The following is a 24,999-nucleotide window of genomic DNA, read 5'->3' as shown; positions in this document are numbered from 1 at the left end:
ACCATACCAAATATGGAATCTATGGGACAAACAAAAAAAAGGCGTCTTCCAGCTTGCTGGAAGACGCCTTTTTAATATTTCTATATTTTAGGATATATTTAATTTGATTCTTCAAGCCATTGATGCTCGACAATATGATTAATACTAACTCTTTTCTTTGGGTTTTTTTCCAACATTACATTAATAAGATTTTGGCAACATGCACTCAGGGTTGGGGATAGGGGAAATTTCAAAGATTGTGTCTGTAGCTCCTTGAGCTTTGAAAGGTCACTATCATCAAAGGGCATGGAGCCAGTTACAATGACATAGAGGACTACGCCCAGGCTCCAGATGTCTGCTTTAAATGGGTCATAATTGTCACCATTCAGAATCTCAGGTGCCGTATATGCTGCAGATCCACAAAATGTTGAACAAAGGCAACTTTCTGATCCTTTTATACAAGTTGCTAAGCCAAAGTCAGTGATCTTTGGGATATTATCAGCTGTAAGTAAGATGTTTTCACACTTAATATCACGATGTGCAATACGCTGAATGTGACAATATTCCAAAGCTTGGGCAATCTGCTTAAAATATGATCGTGCAACCTCTTCAGAAAAATAATCTTGAGATTCAACCAGGTCAAAGAGATCCATTTTTGCTTCTTCCATTATAAATAATGTATGTTCACTCGATTCAATGATCTGATATACTTTGATGATATTAGGGTGTGAACATTCAACAAAAATGGATACCTCTCTTGACAAAAACTTAGCTATGTAGTTATCAGAAAGCTTTGATTTATCAATGATTTTTATGGCAACAAGTTTCTGAAGCTTTTGGGAGAAGGCTTTTCTTACTGTGGAATATGTGCCCTCTCCAATCACTTCACCAATCTCGAGCCCAAATATGGTAAGGTCCATGATTGAGATTTGATTAGGCCCATCGCTGCCTAATTTATAGCCTTTTATAGGACGTTCTGTTTCAGGAACAGGACGTTCCAATATTACCAAATATGGTATTATACTGATCAGCCCGCCAAAAAAGCCATATATGGAATGAATCCGTGCTCCATATATGGAATTGCTAGGGCCCTAGGGCCATATAGAATCTCATATATAGTCACATATGGTTATCCATATATGGAAATGTCTATATGGAATTTGGATTTGCAGCCATTTTGTCCATATATGGGTGGATTCTAGGATATTTATTCCATATATGGATATAGTTAACCGCCGCAAAATCTTCCATATATGGAAATATATGTTAACCATATATGGAAATATCTATCGGCGCCTTTCTTGTCCATATATGGGCTGAGATTCTAATTCCATATATGGTTAACCATGGAAATTTCCATATTCGGGGCCTTAACCATGGAAATTTCCATATATGGAATTTAATTCCATATATGGAAATTTCCATATATGGTTATCCATATGGAAAATTACATAAAATGGATAATTATGGTTATCCCGGCCTGGGCAGAACCCAGTCCCTGGGGGTGGCCGGGCGGGTTTGGCACGTGGCCCTCCACAAGGATCTGATGCTGTTGCCGTCTCCGACACCTGGCAAATTCTGCGTCCAATGTCCCGAAACCAAAAAGGAATGGGGAACGACAAAGTGGTGCGTACCCCGGGACCCTCCATTCCCCCATTGATCTCCTGGAACGCCCTGCCCACGCACACCCAGCCACAGCGGGATCCCCTCACTGGACCCCAGACATATATGGAATGATGCTCGTAACCGCCTTGACCGGGTGATTGTCCACTCCCAGTGGCACTCACCCACCCTCCGGCCATGGATAATGCCCCGGTGAAGAGCCTCGAGACACTTTACTACATTAAGCGCGATATATCCAGACAATGATTGAGGTTGTTGTTACTGCCTCTTCAAGTGGACTGATTTACAGATTCCCTTGGTCTCTCAAAAAACAAACATAAATGACATATCTGTTCACCAAATGGTATTCGTGAAAGCATTGTTTCACAACAATCTTAAAGAGGTATAGTGGCAAAATATTGCAGATGCTGGAATCCAATGTCTGGTTACTTGTTTGGCTAAGAAGGTCTCAGAACGATCACCTCTATTACGGACATTGGCACCATTGGCCAGGCTCAGACTGAGCAGATAATCATTAGTATAGTCAATTAGTAATTTTTAACCTTACAACTTATGATATTGACATATCATAACCTAAGTTGACTCAAAGGTTTTCTACCAACTTATTCAAAAATGCAAAGCTAATTTGGTCAACAAAGAAAATTGGGTAGGCAAAAGACTAGGGTAGATTATTCCATTGAAAGTTCCATAGGAAATACCCAGACCATTAATTGTCGAGAATGCAAGGTTAAGATCAGCTCCAAACTGCATGGTTATTAATTAGACTCTTATTACCTTGGACTGAGAATGCAATTTTGTCTTCTGCATTCCCTGCTAAATGCAGGGGAGATCACAGTTAGCTTCCTGCTACACCCAATTTTCACTTGATACACAAAAATAATTAACTATTCCATGTAGTAAAATCAGCTCTGTGAACAGATTTGTGGACACTGTGAAATTGATCTGAGACGGTCTTTTTAGAATGTGGTGGCTTACAGTGTGAAACCCCACGTCAAATCATTAGCAGAGCAACATAGGCATTTAAAATCCAATTGCTTTTTGGCTGTTTGCTGTTGGCGTGGATGTTTTTGCATTTTTCTTCTTTGTTATATATATTTGAAAATGCCTCCAATAAAATGTTTTTTTATCAATTTAGGGTACCCATTTATTTTTTTTTCCAATTAAAGGGCAATTTGGCGTGGTCAATCCACCTATCCTGCACATCTTTTTAGGTTGTAAGGGTGAGACCCACATGGGGAGAATGTGCAAACTCCATATGGACGGTCAATAAAATGTTTCTCAAAAAAAAATCCAATTGCTGAATTTCCCACTGAACAGAAACTACGTTGAAGGGGCAGCACAGTAGCACAGTGGTTAGCACAGTTGCTTCACAGCTCCAGGATCACACGTTTGATTCACGGCTTGGGTTGCTGCCTGTGTGGAGTCTGCACGTTCTCCCTGTGTCTGCATGGGTTTCCTCCGGGTGCTCCAATTTCCTCACAGTCCAAAGATGTGCAGGTTAGGTGGACTGGCCATGTTAAATTGCCCTTAGGTTAGGTGGGGTTACAGATTTACGAGGATAGGTGGAGGTGTGGGCTTAAGTGGGATGCTCTTTCCAAGAGCCGGTTCAGACTCGCAAGGGTGGAATGCAAGGGGACCTTGTTTCTATGATGATCTTCTGTGATGATTCCCTTCTGTTGGCAGTGTAACAAAAATGATGATGACATCACAGGGTAATATTTCAAGCACAGATAAAACATTTAAGGAGATTCTTAAAAACCTGTGCTAATTTTTTTTTAACAATTGTTTCATTTTATCCTTCCTCTATATTCTTATTTATTATTCTGAAACATCTCTTTAGAATGGTCTGCAACCTCACACAAGTTAGTCCTACAAACTGTCTCCAGGTCAAGTACAGTGACAGAAGCAACACTGAATCCATCGAGCCTGTCCCTGTAGGACACAATGCCTGGGAAATGGGGTCAGACTGCAGAAGACAGGAAACAACTCAAGCTGTGGTTCTTTCAGTATACCCACCTTGAAAGGTGTAAGAATCTAAAGGAACTTTAAAAAGGAATTTGCTTGCTGTTCAATTGCCTGATTGTAATAAATACAATAACAAAAGGTATTCTCTTACAGCAAATCTATTTTAGACGTACTACTTACTTGTATGGCATGTGTGTTCTGCCTGAAGGCAGGCTCTAGGCTCATTGTCTGCTGATGATTCAGCCTGAGCTATTTCCCTAGCAGTTCTTATTTGTCAAACTTCCACTCTTGGTGACAGGTCCCAGGGTTACCTCAGTCAGTATGGGAATCGAACATGTGCTGTTGGTGTTATTTTAAACCACACACTAGTGTCTAGTCAACTGAGCTACCTGCCCCCAACACTGAATTCTTAAATTTAAAAACTGCTTGAATACTTGTCTGGGAAACACTTCTCCGGGAAACATTTCCACCTCTAAAATGCATCAGAAACACCCAGTAATTAAAGATGACCCTGGTTTTCAAAGGCTATGACAATAACAGGTCTAAAGATTGTTCTTTTAATGTGGAGGGAGACTTCATGTGACAAATTGCACAATATTCTCATTGTATAGCTGAATTAGTTTTGTATAGCAATATAAATTACCACATTATGCTAGTGTTAACATAAAAGCTACAACAGGGAAGGTGAAATATTACCACACAGCTCCCGTGAGTCTAACTTTCAGAAAGTGGTTCTTGTCTTTAGATTCCAAGAAACGTTAATATGCGTTTTCTTATTCTTTCATGGGATATGAACATCACTGGCAAGTTGATGCCCATCCCGGATTTCCCTTGAGCCGCCTTCATGAATCATAGGGGTCCATCTGCTGCACATGTACACACAGTGCTTTTAGCAGGGGCGGAATGTTTCAATGATGTGAACAACATCCAACTGGAGACCTTCCAACGTGAAAACGTGGCTGGCAAAAGAAGCATTAAGCCATTACTATATATTCGAGGCAGTGAGTATTGAATGTGTGACCTGTGAGACAAAGTGATGTAATATGAATTACAAAAGGATTACTGAAAAAAGAGACATGCTGTTGAAGCTTTTCAACTTGCATTCGTCAGGACAAATGCACGAATGCCAAATTTGAAAGGGAACAGCAATTTATACTGCATGAGAATAGGGGTGCTGATTGGTCAGCCCTGATTGGTCAAGACATTGCCGTAGTGAATGCGCCAAAGAGCATTCAAAACAAGTACAATGTCTGGTCATATTCCTTTTGCTTGCAGAGGAGAGGTCCCTGCATATTAATCCATTTAACTTCAAGTAAGCATAAGTGAGCTACATTGTGAGCCCGACTGATACTCTTAAAATGGTTGTTTGTATCATTCTTAGCACACTAAGTATTGTTCAGCAAGTGCTGTCCGCTTGTGGAATCACATCTAACTTTAGATATTATGTTCTGAATTTTGAAAGCACAGGTTAGTTGAGTATGGTTAATACTCTGCCCAATTTGTAGAGATGTGCTATTTGATATGATCTGTCAGTTTTGGAACATATGTTCCACGTACCTCCTATCACACTGGCACTGAAATTTATATACCACACTGTTCATTTGTGTGATAGGCAGAATGTCTTTTTGCTTGGCACAACAACCTGTTCGTGGAAAACATCACTGCATAGTAGCAGTGTGAAACTGCTGACCATCTATTTTTCAAATATTTGAGATACATTACCTGTAAAGAGTAATCTGAGGTAGACTGGGCACTTTCCAGGTCTCAAAGTGCTGGCCTTTGACCCATTAGCACCACTTTTCTCAATCAGTATACATTCTTGTTTCCTTTGAAATTTGATGTTCTTGCATCTGTCCAGATGAGTGCAAGGCAAAAAGCTTCAACAGCAAGTATCTTTTTCTCAGCAATATTCAGACTCTGTATTACCAAGCTATTGGTGCTAAGCTGTTTTGGGTAAATGGTAACCTGAATAACTGCTAGACTGTTGTCAAAGAGTTCTACTACAGTCAGTGACGTCAGAAGACGTGTTGTTAATCGATCTGGACAAGATTGCTTTACTTCTATACAAGTGTGTGCTCTTGCTTTTGTTCAATTTCGTCAAGTAACCCTAGCTGGTTGAGAATCAGAGTTCAGCTCGACTATAACAAAGTCAAAGAAATGCTGGAAATATTCAACAGGTCTGACAGCAACTGTGAAGAGAGTATTTTGTTCCATTGACTTTGGTGTGTTGAAAACAATATCTTCTTGCGGCCTTGAAGAGAAATAAAATGCAGTGGGCATTGCTGAAATAGACATTGGTGCTCTACAGGGATAGAAATCCACAGAGATGCAGTTTCCTGTCCGCAGCTCTCATCTTGCAGCAAGACAGATGAAAGTCAGGGCAGCTCATTCGAATATTCTAGATTTATATCACGCTGCCTGCAGGACAAAATGATGGATTGAGAGGACCCTTGATCTGATGGTAGTAATTTGACCAGTGGACTTATAACTTTGGACTTTGATACGCTAGAACTGTACCACATAAAGCCATTAAAAGGAAACCATTCACCCAAAGTTAATTGATGCCAGATCATACATGTTCGTTCTTCAGACCAATTTGCTGCCCATTGGAACATGGAAACATCAAGGTGTTGCCCAGTGAAAGTACTGCGAGACCACTTCGAACGTTTCTCATTTATTCCTCTTGGATTTTAACTCCTCGCTGACAACTAAACCATCTCAACGTGGGTCTCAGTATGGCTTCATCCAAATTACAGACTGGTCACTAAATTGGCAGCGTCAATGTGAGCTAAGTGCAGCATTAGTGCTCAGTAAATGTTTTCTATCCTATTAGTAGATTCCCAAGTGACTGTACACAGCAAGTTGTTTTCTAACAACAGTGGGGTACACCATAACTATTGAGACAGCTATTCCTCTAAGCACCGTAATGTTAAGCATTGCAAAGTTTGAAAACAGGATGGGCAGCATGCATACAGCCAGGTCCACCTGACTTTCCAGCCTATTCAATAAGTAAATAGAAAAATGTGTGAGCTGCATAACATGTGTGCAGAACTCCTGATTATCCTACATGCACTCCATTAATGCAACGCTTTATGTTCCAGTGCTGTGAGAGAATATTCCTACTGCATTATTAGGACACAGAATGATCTGATCCAATTAATTGAATTGAATTGCAGTGATTTGCTATTATGATAATTTTTCATGTGTTTTGGGTGATCAGGTTCTTTGACTCTGTCCCGTTTGCCAGAAAAACTGTAAATTCTGCGGTGCAAATCCAAATTTATTGACACCGGCAGAAAAAGAGGATCCCAGGCCTTGTGCCTGAAACCGAAGTTAGGCCCTTTCTGTATGTAGATGTTTGAACAACACCGTCCCAACCATCCCCCCCTCCCCCCACCACCCCCGACCCACACAATTCTTGCAAAGTTGCTTTATCCTGAAGGTAGCCAGCACACGCCTGAAGGGAAATGGCAAAAAACATTTTAAAGAATTTACTCACCTGGAGGAGCTGGGATTTTGAAGACCATTGCTGGTTCTCACCTGGTACCCTCTTCTTCCCCACAGCTACCCCATCCTCCTAATTGCTCCCCCATTTATCACCCTTCCTGATTACTTCTTCATCTGATTTTTGCTCTTGACACTTTGCCCAGGTGCTTTTTCATGCTCAAATGGTAAAAATGAAAATATTGTACAGCCAGTCAAACTTCCACTTTGCTCCTTGTGACACTTACGCCTTTGCAAAAATTCAAACCTTTATTACCATTTATGGCAGAGAATTCCACATTTTAGCCACGTGCTCTGTAAAGATTGTTTTCTAACCTTCTCGTACGTTTCTTTCAAATGATATTAAATTTCTCACTCATCTGCAGATTAGTGAAACAATCTATTTCTATGCAACAAATGCAAGTCCCAAGGCACTTCACAGGATCACTTGAAAACAAAATGCACATCAGATGATATTAGGGCAGATGACCCAGATACAGGAGAGATGGTGGCACAGTGGTTAGCACTGCTGCCTTAGCACAGTGGTGCAGTGGTGAGCACTGCTGTCTCATGGCACCTAGGACCCGGGTTCGATTCTGTCCATGGGTCACTGACCGGATGGAGTTTGCACATTCTCGCCGTGTCTGCATGGGTCTCACCCCCACAACCCCAAAAAAAAGATGTGCAGGGTAGGTGGATTGGCCACGCTAAATTGCCCCTTGATTGGAAAAAAATAATTGGTTACTCTAAATTTATGTTTTTAAAAGCACTCCTGCTTCACAGTTCCAGGGTGCCGGGTTCGATTCCAGCCTTGGGTGACTGTCTGCGTGGAGTTTTCACATTCCCCTGGTGTCTGCGTGGGTTTCCACTGGGTGCTCCAGTTTACTCCCACGGTGCAAAGACATGAAGTTAGGTGGATTGGCCAGGATCAATCCATGGGGTTACAGGGTATGGGGGGGGGGGAGTGGGCCTAGGTAGAGTGCACCTTCGGAGGGTCGGTGCAGAACCAAAAGGACAAATGGTCTCCTTCTGCATTGTGGGTCTCTATGGATTCTATGACGAAAAGCTTGGTCAAAGATGTAAGTTATAACGAGTGTTTGAAAGGAGCAAAGTAACGTAGAGAGCGGGAAAGGTTTTGGGAGTGCATTTCAGCGTTTAAGGTCCAGACAGCTTAAGGTACAGCCACCAAAGATGAAGTAATTCAAATCAGACATGTGCAAGAGACCAGAATTAAGTGCATGCAGATATCATGAAGGGTTGTGGGGCTGAAGGAGATTACTGAGATAGGAAGGGGTAAGGCCATGGAAGGATTTGAAAACAAGGATGATTTTTTTTAATCAAGACCTTGCTTGATTGGGAGCCAACATAGGTCAACAAGCACAAGGGTGATAGGGAAATGAGACATGCAGATGCAGGTTGAGTTTGAGCAACAGAGCTTTGGATGAACTATGGAGGATAGAATGTGAGAGCCCAGCCAGGAGTGCTTTGGAATAGTCAAGTCTATAGGCGACAAAAGCATGAATTAGAGTTTCAGCAGCAGGTGAGTTGACCAAAGGGTAACGTCAGAAGCTGTTTCGAAGGTGGAAATGGGTGGTCTTAGTGAAGGTGCAGTTATGTGGACAGAAGTTCATTTTGGCACCAAGGTTGCAAACAGCCCGATTTAGTCAGTTGCCAGGGAGAGAGATAGAATGGGTAGCTAGGGAACAAGTATATCTAGTGAGGACCAAAAGCAGAGGCTTCAATCTTGCCGATATTCAATTGAAGGAAAATTATGTTCTTAGGAGACACCAGAGGTAACATAGGAACAAGAAGTGAAATTGTTGCACCCCATACTGCTGGACAAAAGTGGAGATGTTTTTGAGGAGAATGGTGTGGTAAACGATGTTAATGATTATAGACAATGGTCTAACTAAATGTTTTGTGCAGATTTAACATTAGCCCTTGGTCTTGTATTCCATGCTTCCAGATAGAAACTTATAGTCTCATTATAGGCACTGCCACCTTTAATGACATTAATCTGCGTACAAAATCCCTCTACTACTCCATTGAAAATATTATCATTTAAGGTGTAAAAACATGTCCTATACTTTCACCCAAAATCTATTGCTTCAGATTTTTCAGCACCTACCACCCATCTGTCCAACCCATCATAAGAACATAAGAATTAGGAGCAGGAATAGGCCATCTGGCCCCTCGAGCCTGCGCCGCCATTCAACGAGATCATGGCTGATCTTTTGTGGACTCAGCTCCACTTTCCAGCCCGAACACCATAACCCTTAATCCCTTTATTCTTCAAAAAACTATCTATCTTTATCTTAAAAACATTTTACGAAGGAGCCTCAACTGCTTCACTGGGCAAGGAATTCCATAGATTCACAACCTTTTGGGTGAAGAAGTTCCTCCTAAACTCAGTCCTAAATCTACTTCCCTTTATTTTGAGGCTATGCCCCCTAGTTATGCTTTCACCCACCAGTGGAAACAACCTGCCTGCATCTATCCTATCTATTCCCTTCATAATTTTATATTTCTATAAGATTCCCCCCCTCATCCTTCTAAATTCCAGCGAGTATAGTGCCAGTCTACTCAACCTCTCCTCGTAATCCAACCCCTTCAGATCTGGGATTAACCTAGTGAATCTCCTCTGCACACCCTCCAGCGCCAGTACGTCCTTTCTCAGGTAAGGAGACCAAAACTGAACACAATACTCCAGGTGTGGCCTCACTAACACCTTATACAATTGCAGCATAACCTCCTTAGTCTTAAACTCCATCCCTCTAGCAATGAAGGACAAAATTCCATTTGGCTTCTTAATCACCTGTTGCACCTGTAAACCAACTTCTTGTGACTCATGCACGAGCACACCCAGGTCTCTCTGCACAGCAGCATGTTTTAATATTTTATCATTTAAATAATAATCCCTGTTGCTGGATAATCCTACCAAAATGGATAACCTCACATTTGTCAACATTGTATTCCATCTGCCAGACCCTAGCCCATTCACTTAGCCTATCCAAATCCCTCTGCAGACTTCCAGTATCCTCTGCACTTTTTGCTTTACCACTCATCTTAGTGTCGTCTGCAAACTTGGACACATTGCCCTTGGTCCCCAACTCCAAATCATCTAGGTAAATTGTGCACAATTGTGGGCCCAACACTGATCCCTGAGGGACACCACTAGCTACTGATTGCCAACCAGAGAAACACCCATTAATCCCCACTCTTTGCTTTCTATTAATTAACCAGTCCTCTATCCATGCTACTACTTTCCCCTTAATGCCATGCATCTTTATCTTATGCAGCAACCTTTTGTGTGGCACCTTGTCAAAGGCTTTCTGGAAATCCAGATATACCACATCCATTGGCTCCCCGTTATCTACTGCACTGGTAATGTCCTCAAAAGATTCCACTAAATTAGTTTGGCACGACCTGCCCTTTATGAACCTATGATGCGTCTGCCCAATGGGACAATTTCCATCCAGATGCCTCGCTATTTCTTCCTTGATGATAGATTCCAGCATCTTCCTTAATACCGAAGTTAAGCTCACTGGCCTATAATTACCCGCTTTCCGCCTACCTCCTTTTTTAAACAGTGGTGTCACGTTTGCTAATTTCTAATCCGCCGGGCCCACCCCAGAGTCTAGTGAATTTTGGTAAATTATCACTAGTGCATTTGCAATTTCCCTAGCCATCTCTTTTAGCACTCTGGGATGCATTCCAACAGAGCCAGGAGACTTGTCTACCTTTAGCCCCATTAGCTTGCCCATCACTACCTCCTTAGTGATAACAATCATCTCAAGGTCCTCACCTGTCATAGCCTCAGTTCTGTCAGTCACTGGCATGTTATTTGTGTCTGCCACTGTGAAGACCGACCCTAAAAACCTGTTCAGTTCCTCAGCCATTTCCTCATCTCCCATTATTAAATCTCTCTTCTCACCTCTAAAGGACCAATATTTACCTTAGCCACTTTTTTTTGTTTTATATATTTGTAGAAACTTTTACTATCTGTTTTTATATTCTGAGCAAGTTTACTCTCATAATCCATCTTACTCTTCTTTATAGCTTTTTTAGTAGCTTTCTGTTGCCCCCTAAAGATTTCCCAGTCCTCTAGTCTCCCACTAATCTTTGCCACTTTGTATGCTTTTTCCTTCAATTTGATACTCTCCCTTATTTCCTTAGATATCCATGGTCGATTTCTTCCGCCCTTCCTTTTTGTTGGTATAAACCTTTGCTGAGCACTGTGAAAAATCACTTGGAAGGTTCTCCACTGTTCCTCAACTGTTTCACCATAAAGTCTTTTCTCCCAGTCTACCTTAGCTAGTTCTTCTCTCATCCCATTGTAATCTCCTTTGTTTAAGCACAAAACACTAGTGCTTGATTTTACCTTCTCACCCTCCATCTGTATTTTAAATTCCACCATATTGTGATCGCTCCTTCCAAGAGAATCCCTAACTGTGTGATCATTAATCAATCCTGTCTCATTACACAGGACCAGATCTAGGACCGCTTGTTCCCTCGTAGGTTCCGTTACATACTGTTCTAGGAAACTATCGTGGATACATTCTATAAACTCCTCCTCAAGGCTGCCTTGACAGACCTGGTTAAACCAATCAACATGTAGATTAAAATCCCCCATGATAACTGCTGTACCATTTCTACATGCATCAGTTATTTCTTTGTTTATTGCCTGCCCTACCATAATGTTACTCTTTGGTGGCCTATAGACTACTCCTATCAGTGACTTTTTCACCTTACTATTCCTGATTTCCACCTAAATGAATTCAACCTTATCCTCCATAGCACCGATGTCATCCCTTACTATTGCCCGGATGTCATCCTTAAATACAGAGCTACACCACCTCCCTTACCATCCACTCTGTCCTTCCAAATAGTTTGATACCTTCGGATATTTAACTCCCAGTCGTGACCATTCTTTAACCATGTTTCAGTAATGGCCACTACATCATAGTCATTCACGATGATTTGCGCCATCAACTCATTTACCTTATTCCGAATACTACGAGCATTCAGGTAAAGTACACTTATGTTGGCTTTTATACCTCTGTTTTGAATCTTAACACCTCGATCAGTAACCTCTCCTAAGTTATTTTTCCTCTTAACTTTTCTCCTAATTTTCCTTGTCATTGAACTCATATCTTCATGTAACAACCTGCCGCGTCGCTTACCATTTATGTTTTTACTTCCCGTTTTATTCATTTTAGTATTACTGGGCCTATTCACTGAGCTCCCCTCAGTCACTGTCGCCCTTTTTGATTTTTGACTGTGGCATCTCTGCCTTACACTTTCCCCTTTACTGCCTTTTGTTTCTGTCCCTGCTTTACTACCTTCCGACTTCCTGCATCGGTTCCCATCCCCCTGCCACATTAGTTTAAACCCTGCCCAACAGCTCTAGCAAACACCCCCCCAGGACATAGGTTCCAGTCCTGCCCAGATGCAGACCATCCGGTTTGTACTGGTCCCACCTCCCCAGAACCGGTTCCAATGCCCAGGAATTTGAATCCCTCCCTCTTGCACCATCTCTCGACCACGCATTCATTCTATCTATCCTGACATTCCTACTCTGACTCGCTCATGGCACTCGTAGCAATCCTGAGATTATTACCTTTGAGGTCCTACTTTTAGTTTAACTCCTGTCTCCCTGAATTCAGCTTGTAGGACCTCGTCCCATTTTCTACCTATATCACTGGTGCCTATGTGCACCACGACAGCTGGCTGTTCACCCTCCCCGCCCAGAATGTCCTGCAGCCGCTCCGAGACATCCTTGACCCTTGCACCAGGGAGGCAACATACCATCCTGGAGTCTCGATTACGTCCGCAGAACGCATGTCCCCTTACGATTGAGTCCCCTATCACTATAGCCCTGCTATTCTTCTTCCTGCCCTGCTGCGCAGCAGAGCCAGCCACGGTGCCATGAACCTGGCTGCTGCTGCCTTCCCCTGGTGAGCCATCTCCCTCAACAGTATCCAAAGCGGTATATGTGTTTTGCAGGGAGATGACCGCAGAGGACACCTACACTGCCTTCCTACTCTTGCTCTGTCTTTTGATCACCCATTTTCTATGTCCCTCAGTAACTTTCACCTGCGGTGTGAGCAACTCGCTAAACGTGCTATCCACGACGTCCTCAGCATCGCGGATGCTCCAAAGTGAGTCCATCCACAGCTCCAGAGCCGTCAAGCAGTCTAACAGGAGCTGCAACTGGACACACTTCTTGCACGTGAAGGAGCCAGGGACAATGGACGTGTCCCTGAGCTCCCACATTGCACACGAGGAGCATGACACGGGTCTGGGATCTCCTGCCATGTCTTAAACCTTAGGTTAACGTATACAGCTACAATTCCTAAAAACGAAAGAAAAAATAAATAAATAAATTAGACAATGAAAAGAAAAACTACTTATCAGCCTATCAATGTTCTGCTTTCGTCTTTCACAACCCTCCTCTCAATTTGCTATATGCCCCAATTTAGTGACAAGAGAACATTTTGGAATTGCTCACCCAATTCTGAAGTGCAAATTATTTTACGCTGACATAATTAGGATGGAACCAATGCAGAATCCTTGGAAACCATTTCCATATATCTTTGCGTTACAAGCAGAAATAATTTAACCAATGAAAAGTAAAGAAAGCCATTAGGATGTTAAAAATACTTTGGATGCTTTTATTGGTTCAGTTTCGCACTCCACGTTTTGCTCCAGTTTCAGACCAAACCCAGATTGTGAATGTAGCTGCCTTTATGTTGCAAGTATAGTTGAGTGCAAAGTGAAACAGTCTCACACTGAGTGTCAGGCCCAGTGAAGGCATTCAGTCGATAATTTTTTGCAAGAGTCTTTTGAAATGAAATGAAATGAAAATCGCTTATTGTCACAAGTAGGCTTCAAATGAAGTTACTGTGAACAGCCCCTAGTCGCCACATTCCGGCGCCTGTTCGGGGATTTTAAAATATACACTAACAAGTTGGCTGAGATGGCTGCCAAGGGTTAGGTGACTTTTGCACGAGTCTCCAGAAAGCTCCAAACTGAATAATCCTCAGTGGGGGCCTTTACACTTGAATGGACACACCCAGATGGAATACATGTGTGGAATTTACACCTGTTGTTGTTTGTCGTTCAGTCAGAAACAATGGGCTAGATTCTCCGTTTCAGTGGCTAAGTGCCAGCTGAAAGGGAGAATTCCCGGGCGTGTTACGACGCCAGAATAAGCGCTGTATCCTCACAGATTCTGGGACCGATGAGGGGCTAGCAGCGGCGCAGTGTAAAACCTCCGGCTCCCGCGCCACAAACGGCTGGAGAATGGCCGGGTCTGTGGCCGTCCAAACGCCTGCAGCGGTCGCGCCATACAACATGGACCCGACCTGCCAAATGGGGCCCCACAAGCCACCCCCTGGCCACCCCCACCAGTCCCCCCAGCCCTTGAGGAAGCCCCCCCCAGCCAGCAGCATGGCTCCCGGCCAACTGTGGTGACGTTGGACAGTCCATGGTCGCCACGCTGGGTTCCCGACCGCTCAGACCGCACGTCAACCACGCGATTGGGAATTCGGCTCATCGGGGGTGGCCCTTCCGATGGTGTGACAACACCGTTCCAACAGCATGCGCCGCCTGACACGATGACGCCATTGTAGAAGGGGCAGAGACTATAAAACTGGCATCAAACCGGCGCCACGTCCAATTTGAGCGTCGGAAGGGATTCTCCACCCAATCGCCGATTACGTTATCGACGCTGGGCAACGGAGAATCCCGCCCAATGTACTTCCCCACTTTGTGTCTCCAAGTTTAAAACTTAGCAAAGAAAGTGACAGAAGACAGTTTATCATAGTCGGGTGTGAACAGATCCTCCATCTATTCTCCATTGTATAGCAAGCTATGAATAGGATATTGATAATGCACCAGAAACTGTCTTCAGATCACAAATTATTTTCTCTCAAGACTTAGAGAGAAACTGGTCAGTCTGCAGAAAACACAACAAACAACATAATCTGAGGAAAAATGCAGGATAATTTATGTTTTTAAAAACCTGGAGATTGTAATATCTTAAAAGGCCTCACAGCTGTTACTTTTCAAAATCCACAAGTACAGAAACTTGACCAGTTGGTAAGAAAAACTACAAGTGACTAACTTTGCGACCTGCTGAACTTCCATATCTTCGAGGGAATCCGACAATAATGTTGACAGATAGCTTCAGCTATTGCAATTACAATTGAAGTGAAGATGCTACCTTCACTGAACCTGTAAGAACTGATTTTCCTATAACAAGCCAAACACATGAACTACTCTTTTGCTTACAACTTTAAAAAGTGCATTATCATTCTCACATTCTCGAGTGTGTGAGTAATGTGGCGATTAGATATTTTGGTGCGAATGATTGAATAAATAATCCTATTCATTTAAACCCATGAAAGCTTGCTGCTAAGTATTTCAAAATTGACCACACAGTCATTGGTTGAGAAGAATAACCACCTTCCTTTCCAAAATTACACTGATTGCAGAAAGTAAGAGAGAGGTTAAGGGTTTCAGTTCTCTCCTTTCTCTACTCATAACACTATAAGAGAATTGTGAAGAAGTGCAAGGGCAGCCTTAATCTCTTCTTCCACTGAACTAATGAGCCATGCCATATATAAACCCGCCATTATGTAGATGAGATAGATGCCTTCCTCAGATTTACAGTTTTTTTCCGAAGAAAGTAGTTTTGCCATGCTCAAGTGGTGATTCAACAAATCACTCACTTCACACCATTTTTATACAAAAAAGAAACAACATTAAACTACTGCATCTGTGAATTTACCACATTCAGATTGGGAAACTGGGCCAAACAGGTGCTGGCAACTGTGCAGAGCAACAGTTAATCAGCGAGGAAACAGATCCCATTGTCTACACATCATTTTCACATCCTTTATTGGAGCATCACTCTCATCCTAAACCTTTGCGCAACAATGTGCAATGAAATACTGTTTGCCTTTTGTTTGCAATCCCAAACTCTGTCATTTCCAAGTTCCTGTTAACCAGTGAAGTAGAAAGTAAATGTTCCTCTGCAGAGGGGCGGGGGGTGGGGGGTTGTGTTTAGGGGAAGGAGAAAATGGAAATTGGAATAGACAATTCCATGTTGCTTTTCCATACTTCCCACCTATTGCTTCATGGTGACATTGACAGAGGTCTGGAGCAGATCTCCTGCAAATCCGCTCATCTACAGTCGCTGCATAGCTGGAAAGCTGTAAGGGGTTGTATTTTTGTTCAGAAAATTATTAAACAGAGTTCTCATGATTGTAGCACCTTACACCACCAACTATGACAAAATAATTACAATTGCTAAACAAAGCAATAGCCAAGGAAAACCTATTACACAGTTAATTTGATTAAATTTACCATGTGTAAATGCTAATACATGAATCAGCATCTATTAACAAGCACTGCCAATCCCTTTGAAGAAATAAATTTGAATTTATATAGCGCATTTCACAACCTCGGGATATATCAAAGCCTTTCATAGTCGTGTAAATATGCAAGTGTGGAAAAGCAAAATACTGCAGATGCTGGAAATCTAAAATTTTAAAAAAGGCTTTGGAGAAGGAAATTAAGTTACCATTTCAGATGCATGACATTTCCTCAAATTTTTGGGATAAATGGGTAGCGTGTCAGGGAGAGATTACGGAGCGTTGTGAAGTATTAAGTCATTATGGGGGAGCCACTAGATAAGGTACCATTGATTAGAATCAGGTAACATGAAAGGAGAAAATAGAAACTAGTACCCATTACCAGATTCATTAGTCTTACTTTTGAAAAAGGAGTAAACAAGGATTATCTATACAATCATAATCTGTTAAACAACAGTCAATGTGGATTCAGAGAGGGTACTGATCCTGCCTGCACAATCCACCTTGACAACTTCAGGAAAATAATATTCCTGTAACTATGGGAACCCCTTAGGCATAGTGTTTCCAGATTTGCACTAGGCATTTGACAAAGCTTCACATGAAAGGCTATTAAGCGCAAAACATCAGGGATTTGAAGTAAACCCTGAGGTTGGATCAGAAATTATCTGAAGGGCAGATATACACCAAGCACCTGTTTAAAGGCGTTATGTCAGGATTGGAACGGAGGCACTGAGTGGAGCAACTCAGAATGCATTGGTATTGGGTCCATTCTCATATCTAATTATGGGAATGGCTTGGATTCCAAACACAATGTAAAGTGGTCAAAACTGCAGTTGATACCAATCTACGAGGGAGCAATAGGAGGGGAAGAGACAACTTTGAAATGACCAAATTAAGCAGATAAAATATAACTGGGTAGCTAAATAAAATGTAATATAGACAAATACAAAACACTGCACAATGGAAGGAAAAATAAATACATGTACTACATGAATGGTGATGATTTTTTAAATTATTTATTTGCAGGATGTGGGCATCATTAGCTAGGCCAGCACTTAATGTCCATCCCTAGTTGTCCTTCAAAAGGTGATGGTGAGCTGCCTTCTTGAACCATTGCAGGATGAATACCCAAATCGCGAAATGATGGAGTCAAAAGGAACTTGTAAGCTTTGAACATCGGATATTCCCGACGTGATGTGGGCAAACCCATGTCGGGTGGTTGGAAATGCAAGTCTGTGGGTCACACCTGTGGAGGTACTGCCACCATTCCTATCACCAACTATTTCAATCGGTGCAGGAATGGAGGCTGTGGTTTGAGCTAGTGCGCGGCTGTCCTAACATTGTCGGCTCCATTGTGGGAGTTGACATTTTAGACTCCTCATTATTTTAATAAAGTTGGGTCTGCATCTGAAGGCAATATGGATGATGACAGCTTAGAGGTATCAAGAGCCATGAGGGGACCCCAGTCTAGAGTCAGGAACCTTTTGCCAGGTAAATTCAGACGGTGTTGGCAAATTCACAAGTCATAATATATTCTCTATTATAACTAAAATATGATTTTTATATCCAGTGGTTAATGATAGCGCTTTTTTATTAAAAGGTAAGTGACCATTAAATTGAACAGCATGTGAAAGTGGAAAATGTTCAGATGCATTATCCACTGAATAAAGTGCTCTTCTGCATTGAACAACATGAATATTCAGGTTTTGCTGTGTCAGTTGCCCCCTATAATTTAATCTATGAAGGGTTTAATACATTCAACTCTAGGTTTTGTGAATACAGCAATGGAATCCCATTATGAATGCTCAGCAAAGCTCCAAACCCTTTAATGAATTCAGCTCAGCTGGGATTGTTAACACAGCAGTCAAAGGGACTGAGTTTATTTATATTGACAGCTTTATGAATTACGTAAAGACTTCCCAAGGTAATTATGAGGCAAAATAGTTCTATACATAATGGATACTGAACAAGTCGGCATACAGAGGTGAAAGGGGAATGGTATGCATGGGGGAATATGGAGAGGAATGGGAAGTGAGGGGTGCCTGAGGGTTAGAGAGCCACACACGCAACTCCAGAGCAGGACCAGTGTCTCAGTGAACAGATGTGGCCCTTCTAATCTAGACACTCTGGCAACAACCTGCTTCTGTTCCTATCTTTGCCCCACTTCAGGAAGCAAAGATGGGCTGAATCATCTTCCTCATCTGTATTCATTTTGTGAACTAATAATAAACTGTAATACTTATATTATATGACATTTTAAACATTGAAACATCCCAATGCACCTGTTGTGATGTATTACTTCAGTAAGTGGATGTCATGTAGGCAACTAGTAATAAATAATCGTAAGTAATGAATAAAGCTTCTCCTCTGTTGATTAGCTGAGTGAGACAGTCCTCATCTGATCTCACTCTTGCCTATTCAGTTGTAGTCAGGAAACCTCCTGCAAAGGTTTCCCTCTTCACACCCACACTGTTACCTCTATAGTTCCCATTTAATTCGATATTCATTACATCGCCCAGCTCTGTCCCTGTCTCAGCTTATGGGCTACTGAAACTTTCTGCCATGCATATGTTACTCACCTTGATTATTCCAAGGCTCCCCATCTTCCACCCTCCATAAATGTGAGCTCATCCAAAGTTTTGCTATCCATATCCCAACCTGCATCAAGCCCCATTTGTTAATAGGATATAAGCAATTTGTGAAGCAGAAACCAAGATATAGGGTGGGATTTTCCGCCGCTGGTAGTTACCACTGCTGGTGTTTGGCATAGCTCGCTTTTGGAGGGCCCGGAAGATCCCACCAGCAGGAAAGGCTGGAAAATCCTGCCCAGAATTTTTCATTATTGAGAGAATTTGTCAGCTTTTAATTCTGACAGTTCTACTCTCCCCCTCAGTGTCCCAGCTATCTCTTTTTTGAATGCGCTGAAAGACAATTAATACCCCCATCACCTGTTTCTGTTAACCATAATCATGTAACTGATATTAATGTAATTGCTAAGACATTGACCACCATTCACCCACCATCCATCACTGCAGGACAGTGTTAATCTGCCAATATTTTCCTGTGTATAACACACGTGCATCCTGATTTGCATTGGCACAATTACTAAAACCACACCTTAAGAAATCATCTTTATGCTCCTTTGTTCCTGATTTTAGCTTCTTCTTAATGGGTTGTTCGCCAGAGGCCATGGGGCAGCACTGCTTAGTCCTGCTGTGAACTCTCCTGAGCAGCTCACACCACCACTGCTTTGTCCTGCTGTGGACTCTTCTGAGCAACTCTCTCCAGCAGATTTAGTTGTGAGATCCTGGCCTGTTTGTGCCTCTGACCCTCTCTTCCTTATTACAAAACAATTCATTTTAAATTCTTCATTCCTGTTGCTTGCTTGCTGGCAGCTACAAAATGGAGGAGTTTCTTCAGTGATTTTGCGCCCAGAGTACAGGACATCATTGTATGAGCCGGGCGCATGATCTGCTCTCTGCAGCCGCTTCAGGTGAAAAGATTCCATCGATTTAAAAAGAAATTTACTCCTGGGACAGCATGCTGACATCTGCCTCACTGGGCTCCGGGCCTGCGCACTGCTACATCCGGCTGAGGGGGCACGCATGCGCGGGACAGCCAGTATTCTTGAAAGCCAGTCAAGGGTGGCATTTTTTAAAGCGCTTCTTCCTGCGATCGGGAACACCACGACCATTCGCTCCGCCACCCTCCCAACACACGCCTGCGACCCACCTCAGGCCGAGAGCCTGAGTTTGAAAATGACTGCTGGAGGGATCACAGCTGCCAACTTACACTTAACAAGCTTCCACAAACAGCAATGTGAAAAAAACTGGATAATCTGTTTTAATGGTGTTGCTTAAGTAACAAATATTAGTCAGGGCACATGGGAAAAAATATACTGCACTTCTTTAAAATAGCACCTAGGGATATTTTATGTCCACCTGATAGAGCAGGTATGGCCTCAGTTTAATGCTTCATTTGAAAGATAGCACCTCCAACCATATAATAGCAAGTTGTTGGACAATATTCTGAAGTAGTGTCAAGAGTCGTACCATTTGTTATCAACTGTGTGTTCATTCAGCTTCCTCACATTGCAAGGCTCATTAGAGCCTGCAAGACAATACTGTTGATGTCACATAACCTCTTCAAACAAAAATATTTTTGAAAATTACCAACTGGGTACAACAAAAGAAAGCATCTTAATAATCTTTATAGTTGATATTATACCGGGTCCAAATGGCAAGGTTCCATTTTGTAAACCGAAATATATATCTGGCTTCCTCAAAATAAAAATGTTCCAACAACGAGATATAATAATAACATCCTTGCATATCTATTGTAGTGGAAAATTAAAGCTAACCCAATGCATTAAGGAGCCTGCATAACAGTAACCTCAAATATTTTGCACAGTGCACACGTACATATTATTTTTGAATTAAAAACAAAGGTTAGTCAACTTACAGTTTACCCAAGTAAAATTAGGATATGAGCCCTTCTGCCGTGTACTATGTACGTTCATCAAAACATGTCAATAACTATGGACTGTGATTTGATTTATAGAGGCTTCATTGAATTAGCAGTCAACTGTGATGGTTACTGGAGCTGGTGAAAAGCTCAAAGAATTAGACAAAATGAATATTTCAAAATGGCACACTGCTGATTACTATCACCAAGCAAACATGAGAGTGATAAATAGGGAATGTATTCTACTATTCTACATTATGAGGGGTCCCTTTATTCTAAAAGCAGAAAATTTGGCACTGTTATAAGTTAAAGATGAAATTCAATTCATTATAGCTCCTAGTGTGCTCCAAAACATTGTGGCTACCACTGCTTAAAACTGACTGGGTTGGTGAATGTTCATTGATTTGGTTAAATTACCAAGTCATTACTAATATGAGCTCAAACAGCATTTTTCTGAAACAAACGTAATATTCTAAATGTGATTCTTCATCTGTGCAGGAGGAGCACACAGAAATGACTATTGTACGATAAATTACATTCTAAGAGACAAAAAGTGCTTTTCGAGCTATGAATAGGATTCTAATGTGCTCACTTACCTAATACTCTTACTGTTTCATTCTAAATATTTCTTAAGATCTGTGTTAATTTCCTCTTCAATCCTAAAGCTGTTTGCTCATGCTGGGTATGGTTTTACAGGTGTCAGGAGATCAGTCGTGCTTAACCACTCTTCTATTCAGGCCTAAGCAGGGGTATCATAACACTACTGTGCCTATATTGGAACAGCCGTGGGGGTGTATTGTAGCCATCCTTAACCGCATCCTCGCTTTCGGACATATTTTAATTTTTAGCCAACTGACGATTGAAATGTTTCTGCTGACCACGTGTTCCAGCAACAAAACGGCAAGAGTTGAATGGATGTCTCCAGGTAGCTCACATGATCAAGCCGGAGTAATATCAGTTGGGCAGCCAGCCATGTCCAATGCGGGTTGCAATCGCAGAGGGAGGGACCCAGGGGATTGGAGGCCAAGTTGAATGTTCCTGTTTCTTTCGTAGACCCACAGAAATCATTTTTTAAAATAAATTTAAAGTACCCAATTTTTATTTCCAATTAAGGGTCAATTTAGCGTGGCCAATCCACCTACCCTGTACATTGTTCGATTGTGGGGGTGAGATTCACGCAAACATAGGGAGAATGTGCAAACTCCATACAGACAGTACCCAGGGCCGGGATCAAACCCGGATCCTCAGCGCTGTGAGGCAGCAGTGTTAACCACTGCACCACCCCGCCACCCCCAGAAATTATTTTAAACTTCTGGGACCTCTTCAGCCTGTCTCACATTTAAATCTGATCAGTGTGTACTGCGCGTGTTCCAATCAGCTCTATCCTTCAATAGCAATCAGGGTTCTACGTACATCAGAGGAAGCAGATTTTCACATGAAAAGAAACCTGGGGCGAAATTCTCCCCCAACGGCGGGATGCCCGCCGACTGGCGCCAAAGCCGGCGCCAATCAGACGGGCATCGCGCCGGCCCAAAGGTGCGGAAGGCTCCGCATCTTTGGCGGCCTAGCCCCAACATTGAGGGGCTAGGCCGACGCCGGAGGGATTTCCGCCCCGCCAGCTGGCGGAAATGGCGTTTGTTTCCCCGCCAGCTGGCGCGGAAATGCGGCGCATGCGCGGGAGCGTCGGCGGCCGCTGTCAGTTTCCCAGCGCATGCGCGGGAGCGTCAGCGGCCGCTGTCTGTTTCCCGCGCATGCGCAGTGGGGAGAGTCTCTTCCGCCTCCGCCATGGTGGAGGCCGTGGCGGAGGCGGAAGGGAAAGAGTGCCCCCACGGCACAGGCCCGCCCGCGGATCGGTGGGCCCCGATCGCGGGCCAGGCCACCGTGGGGGCACCCCCCGGGGTCAGATCGCCCCGCACTCCCCCCCAGGACCCCGGAGCCCGCCCACGCCGCCTGGTCCCGCCGGTAAATACCAGGTTTGATTTACGCCGGCGGGACAGGCAATTCCTGGGCGGGACTTCGGCCCATCCGGGCCGGAGAATCCAGCGGGGGGTCCCGCCAACCGGCGCGGCCGGATTCCCGCCCCCGCCCGATCTCCGGGAGCGGAGACTTCGGCGGGGGCGGGGGCGGGATTCACGGCGGCCAACGGCCATTCTCCGACCTGGCGGGGGGTCGGAGAATGACGCCCCATAATATCTGAAACATGCAATGTTCTCAGCGAGTTAATATAATACCCCTTGTGGCCACACGCACCTTGCTGCAGTGAATTAGAATAACATTGTGATCAAAAGCAAACTTTGGCTGATCTTTCCTGCGTTTTCAAGAAGAGGCAAGAAATGTGGAAAGGATAATAATACCAAAGTTAAGAAATATTTACAATGAAATATTTACAATGATGCAGGGATAATTTGTCATAACCCATCACTCCACAATGCAGGCTAAAATTAGTGAAATGAGAAAAGACTATATAGATCATAAAAGTAACCTTCCCAATCTGTATCTGTTATTTGCACAGCATGCAGTGTATTTACCAAAACAGCCCGCAGAACAATTCTGGTTTCAGTTTTGTCAATGCACAGTTGCCAAATAGTGGCTAATTTCAGCAAAGATTTGAGATTGCACAAGCTCCATTAAAAAATTAGTTTCATGGGCAGCACGGTGTCACCGTGGTTAGCACTGCTGCCTCACGGTGCCAAGGTCCCAGTTTCGATCCCAGCTCTGGGTCACTGTCCGTGTGGAGTTTGCACATTCTCCCCGTGTCTGCATGGGTTTCACCCCCACAACCCAAAGATGCGCAGGGTAGGTGGATTGGTCACGCTAAATTGCCCCTTAATTGGAAAAAATCAATTGGGTACTCTAAATTTATATTTTAAAAAATTTGTTTCAGCACTTAGAGCTGGTACCAAAACAAAGAAAATTATACAAATATTTTTCACCTTTTAATGATAGGATCTGTTGAGCACCTTTTCCTGAAGAGCATTTTAATTTGTGGTGGTCAGGTGTTAAACAAGCAAGGTGAAAATTCACTCACTTGAGGAATAACTGAAAATGAGATATTTTTTCATTGGAGCACAGGCAGTAAAGTCACTCGTTGAGTACCGAAAATCTTAAATGCGATGGCTGGAAGGGAAGTTGCCATGAAAGATTCCTCGTGTAGAGTATGGAATTAGTTCTGTTGAGAAAGGGAACTCCTAATAACAGAAGCAAAACAGGGAACTTAAATAGGCTTCAGTTCCATGAAAATGTGGCTTTAAATATGGAAGATGAGCAAGTCAATGAACATTAGATCATCAAAACGGAGCCAAAACCAGCCAATAGTAAAGGGTCAAGGGAGTAATTTGCTTTTCGATTCCATTCCTCATGTTCAGAAAGAACAAAAAATTAGTTTCATTACTGTAGGTATAGACTGTATTTTCTCATTTTAAACACCTGCTAGCCTACTTTTAATTTGAAGGGTTTCTCATGGCCAGCTCACATCGGAACATAGGCATTAGGAACAGAAGTAGGCAATTCAGCCCTTCGAGCCTGCCCCATCATTCAATCAGATCATGTGTTATGGGCGAGGCTTTTCAGAACCCCAAAATGTATCATGGAGTTCAACCAACCTCTCCCTTTAATGGATTTGTTGCTTTTCCGAGCACGCAGCTTTTTTCCTAGGTGTGGGATTACAATTATGAACAAGTGGGTTTTTAAACACAAAACACTGTTTATTCCATGAACTCAACTTCACATCTTAAATGAACATTGGATCTCTTAACACCCCTTACTTCAAAGACAACTCAGAAAATATTGCAACAGTAAATAACTCCTTAAAATGTTCCTTCAAACTTCCAAGAGACTTAACACCTTTAAACAAAATCACATCAGGTTAAAGGCTTTACTTTAAATCACCCAAATGATCCAGAGATGGTCTTTTATGGCAGACATCGCAGTAAATCCAGCTCACTGCAAAACACAGACACTCACAAGCTCTTTTCAAACTAACTGCAAAACACAGACACACACCAGCTCTTTTCAAAACTGAAACTAAAAACCTGCAAAATGGCTGACCTGAGCTCAGCCTCACCCACTCTCTGACATCACTGTTTTCTTAAAGGTACATTGCCTA

At 42.7% G+C, this 24,999-nt stretch overlaps 2 protein-coding genes across 3 annotated transcripts in view; both read right to left on the bottom strand.

Annotated features, from left to right (window-relative positions):
• The window catches only part of LOC140388059 (copine-8), a 544,832-nt gene that overhangs the window by 511,587 nt on the left and 8,246 nt on the right, over positions 1 to 24,999 (bottom strand). The gene's annotated exons all lie outside the window — the stretch shown is intronic.
• Positions 99 to 899, bottom strand: LOC140387771 (testis-specific serine/threonine-protein kinase 3-like). Its single transcript, XM_072470907.1, has one exon. It carries the CDS (start codon positions 897 to 899, stop codon positions 99 to 101), a length of 801 nt encoding a protein of 266 aa, XP_072327008.1.

The sequence above is a fragment of the Scyliorhinus torazame genome, chromosome 13 (assembly GCF_047496885.1).
Source record: "Scyliorhinus torazame isolate Kashiwa2021f chromosome 13, sScyTor2.1, whole genome shotgun sequence".
NCBI lineage: Eukaryota > Metazoa > Chordata > Chondrichthyes > Carcharhiniformes > Scyliorhinidae > Scyliorhinus > Scyliorhinus torazame.
This window is presented reverse-complemented; position numbering and strand designations above follow the sequence as displayed.

Coding starts and splice junctions, on each gene's coding strand:
- LOC140387771 (XM_072470907.1), bottom strand. CDS start 899: ATGGACCTTACCATATTTGGGCTCGAGATTGGTGAAGTGATTGGAGAG.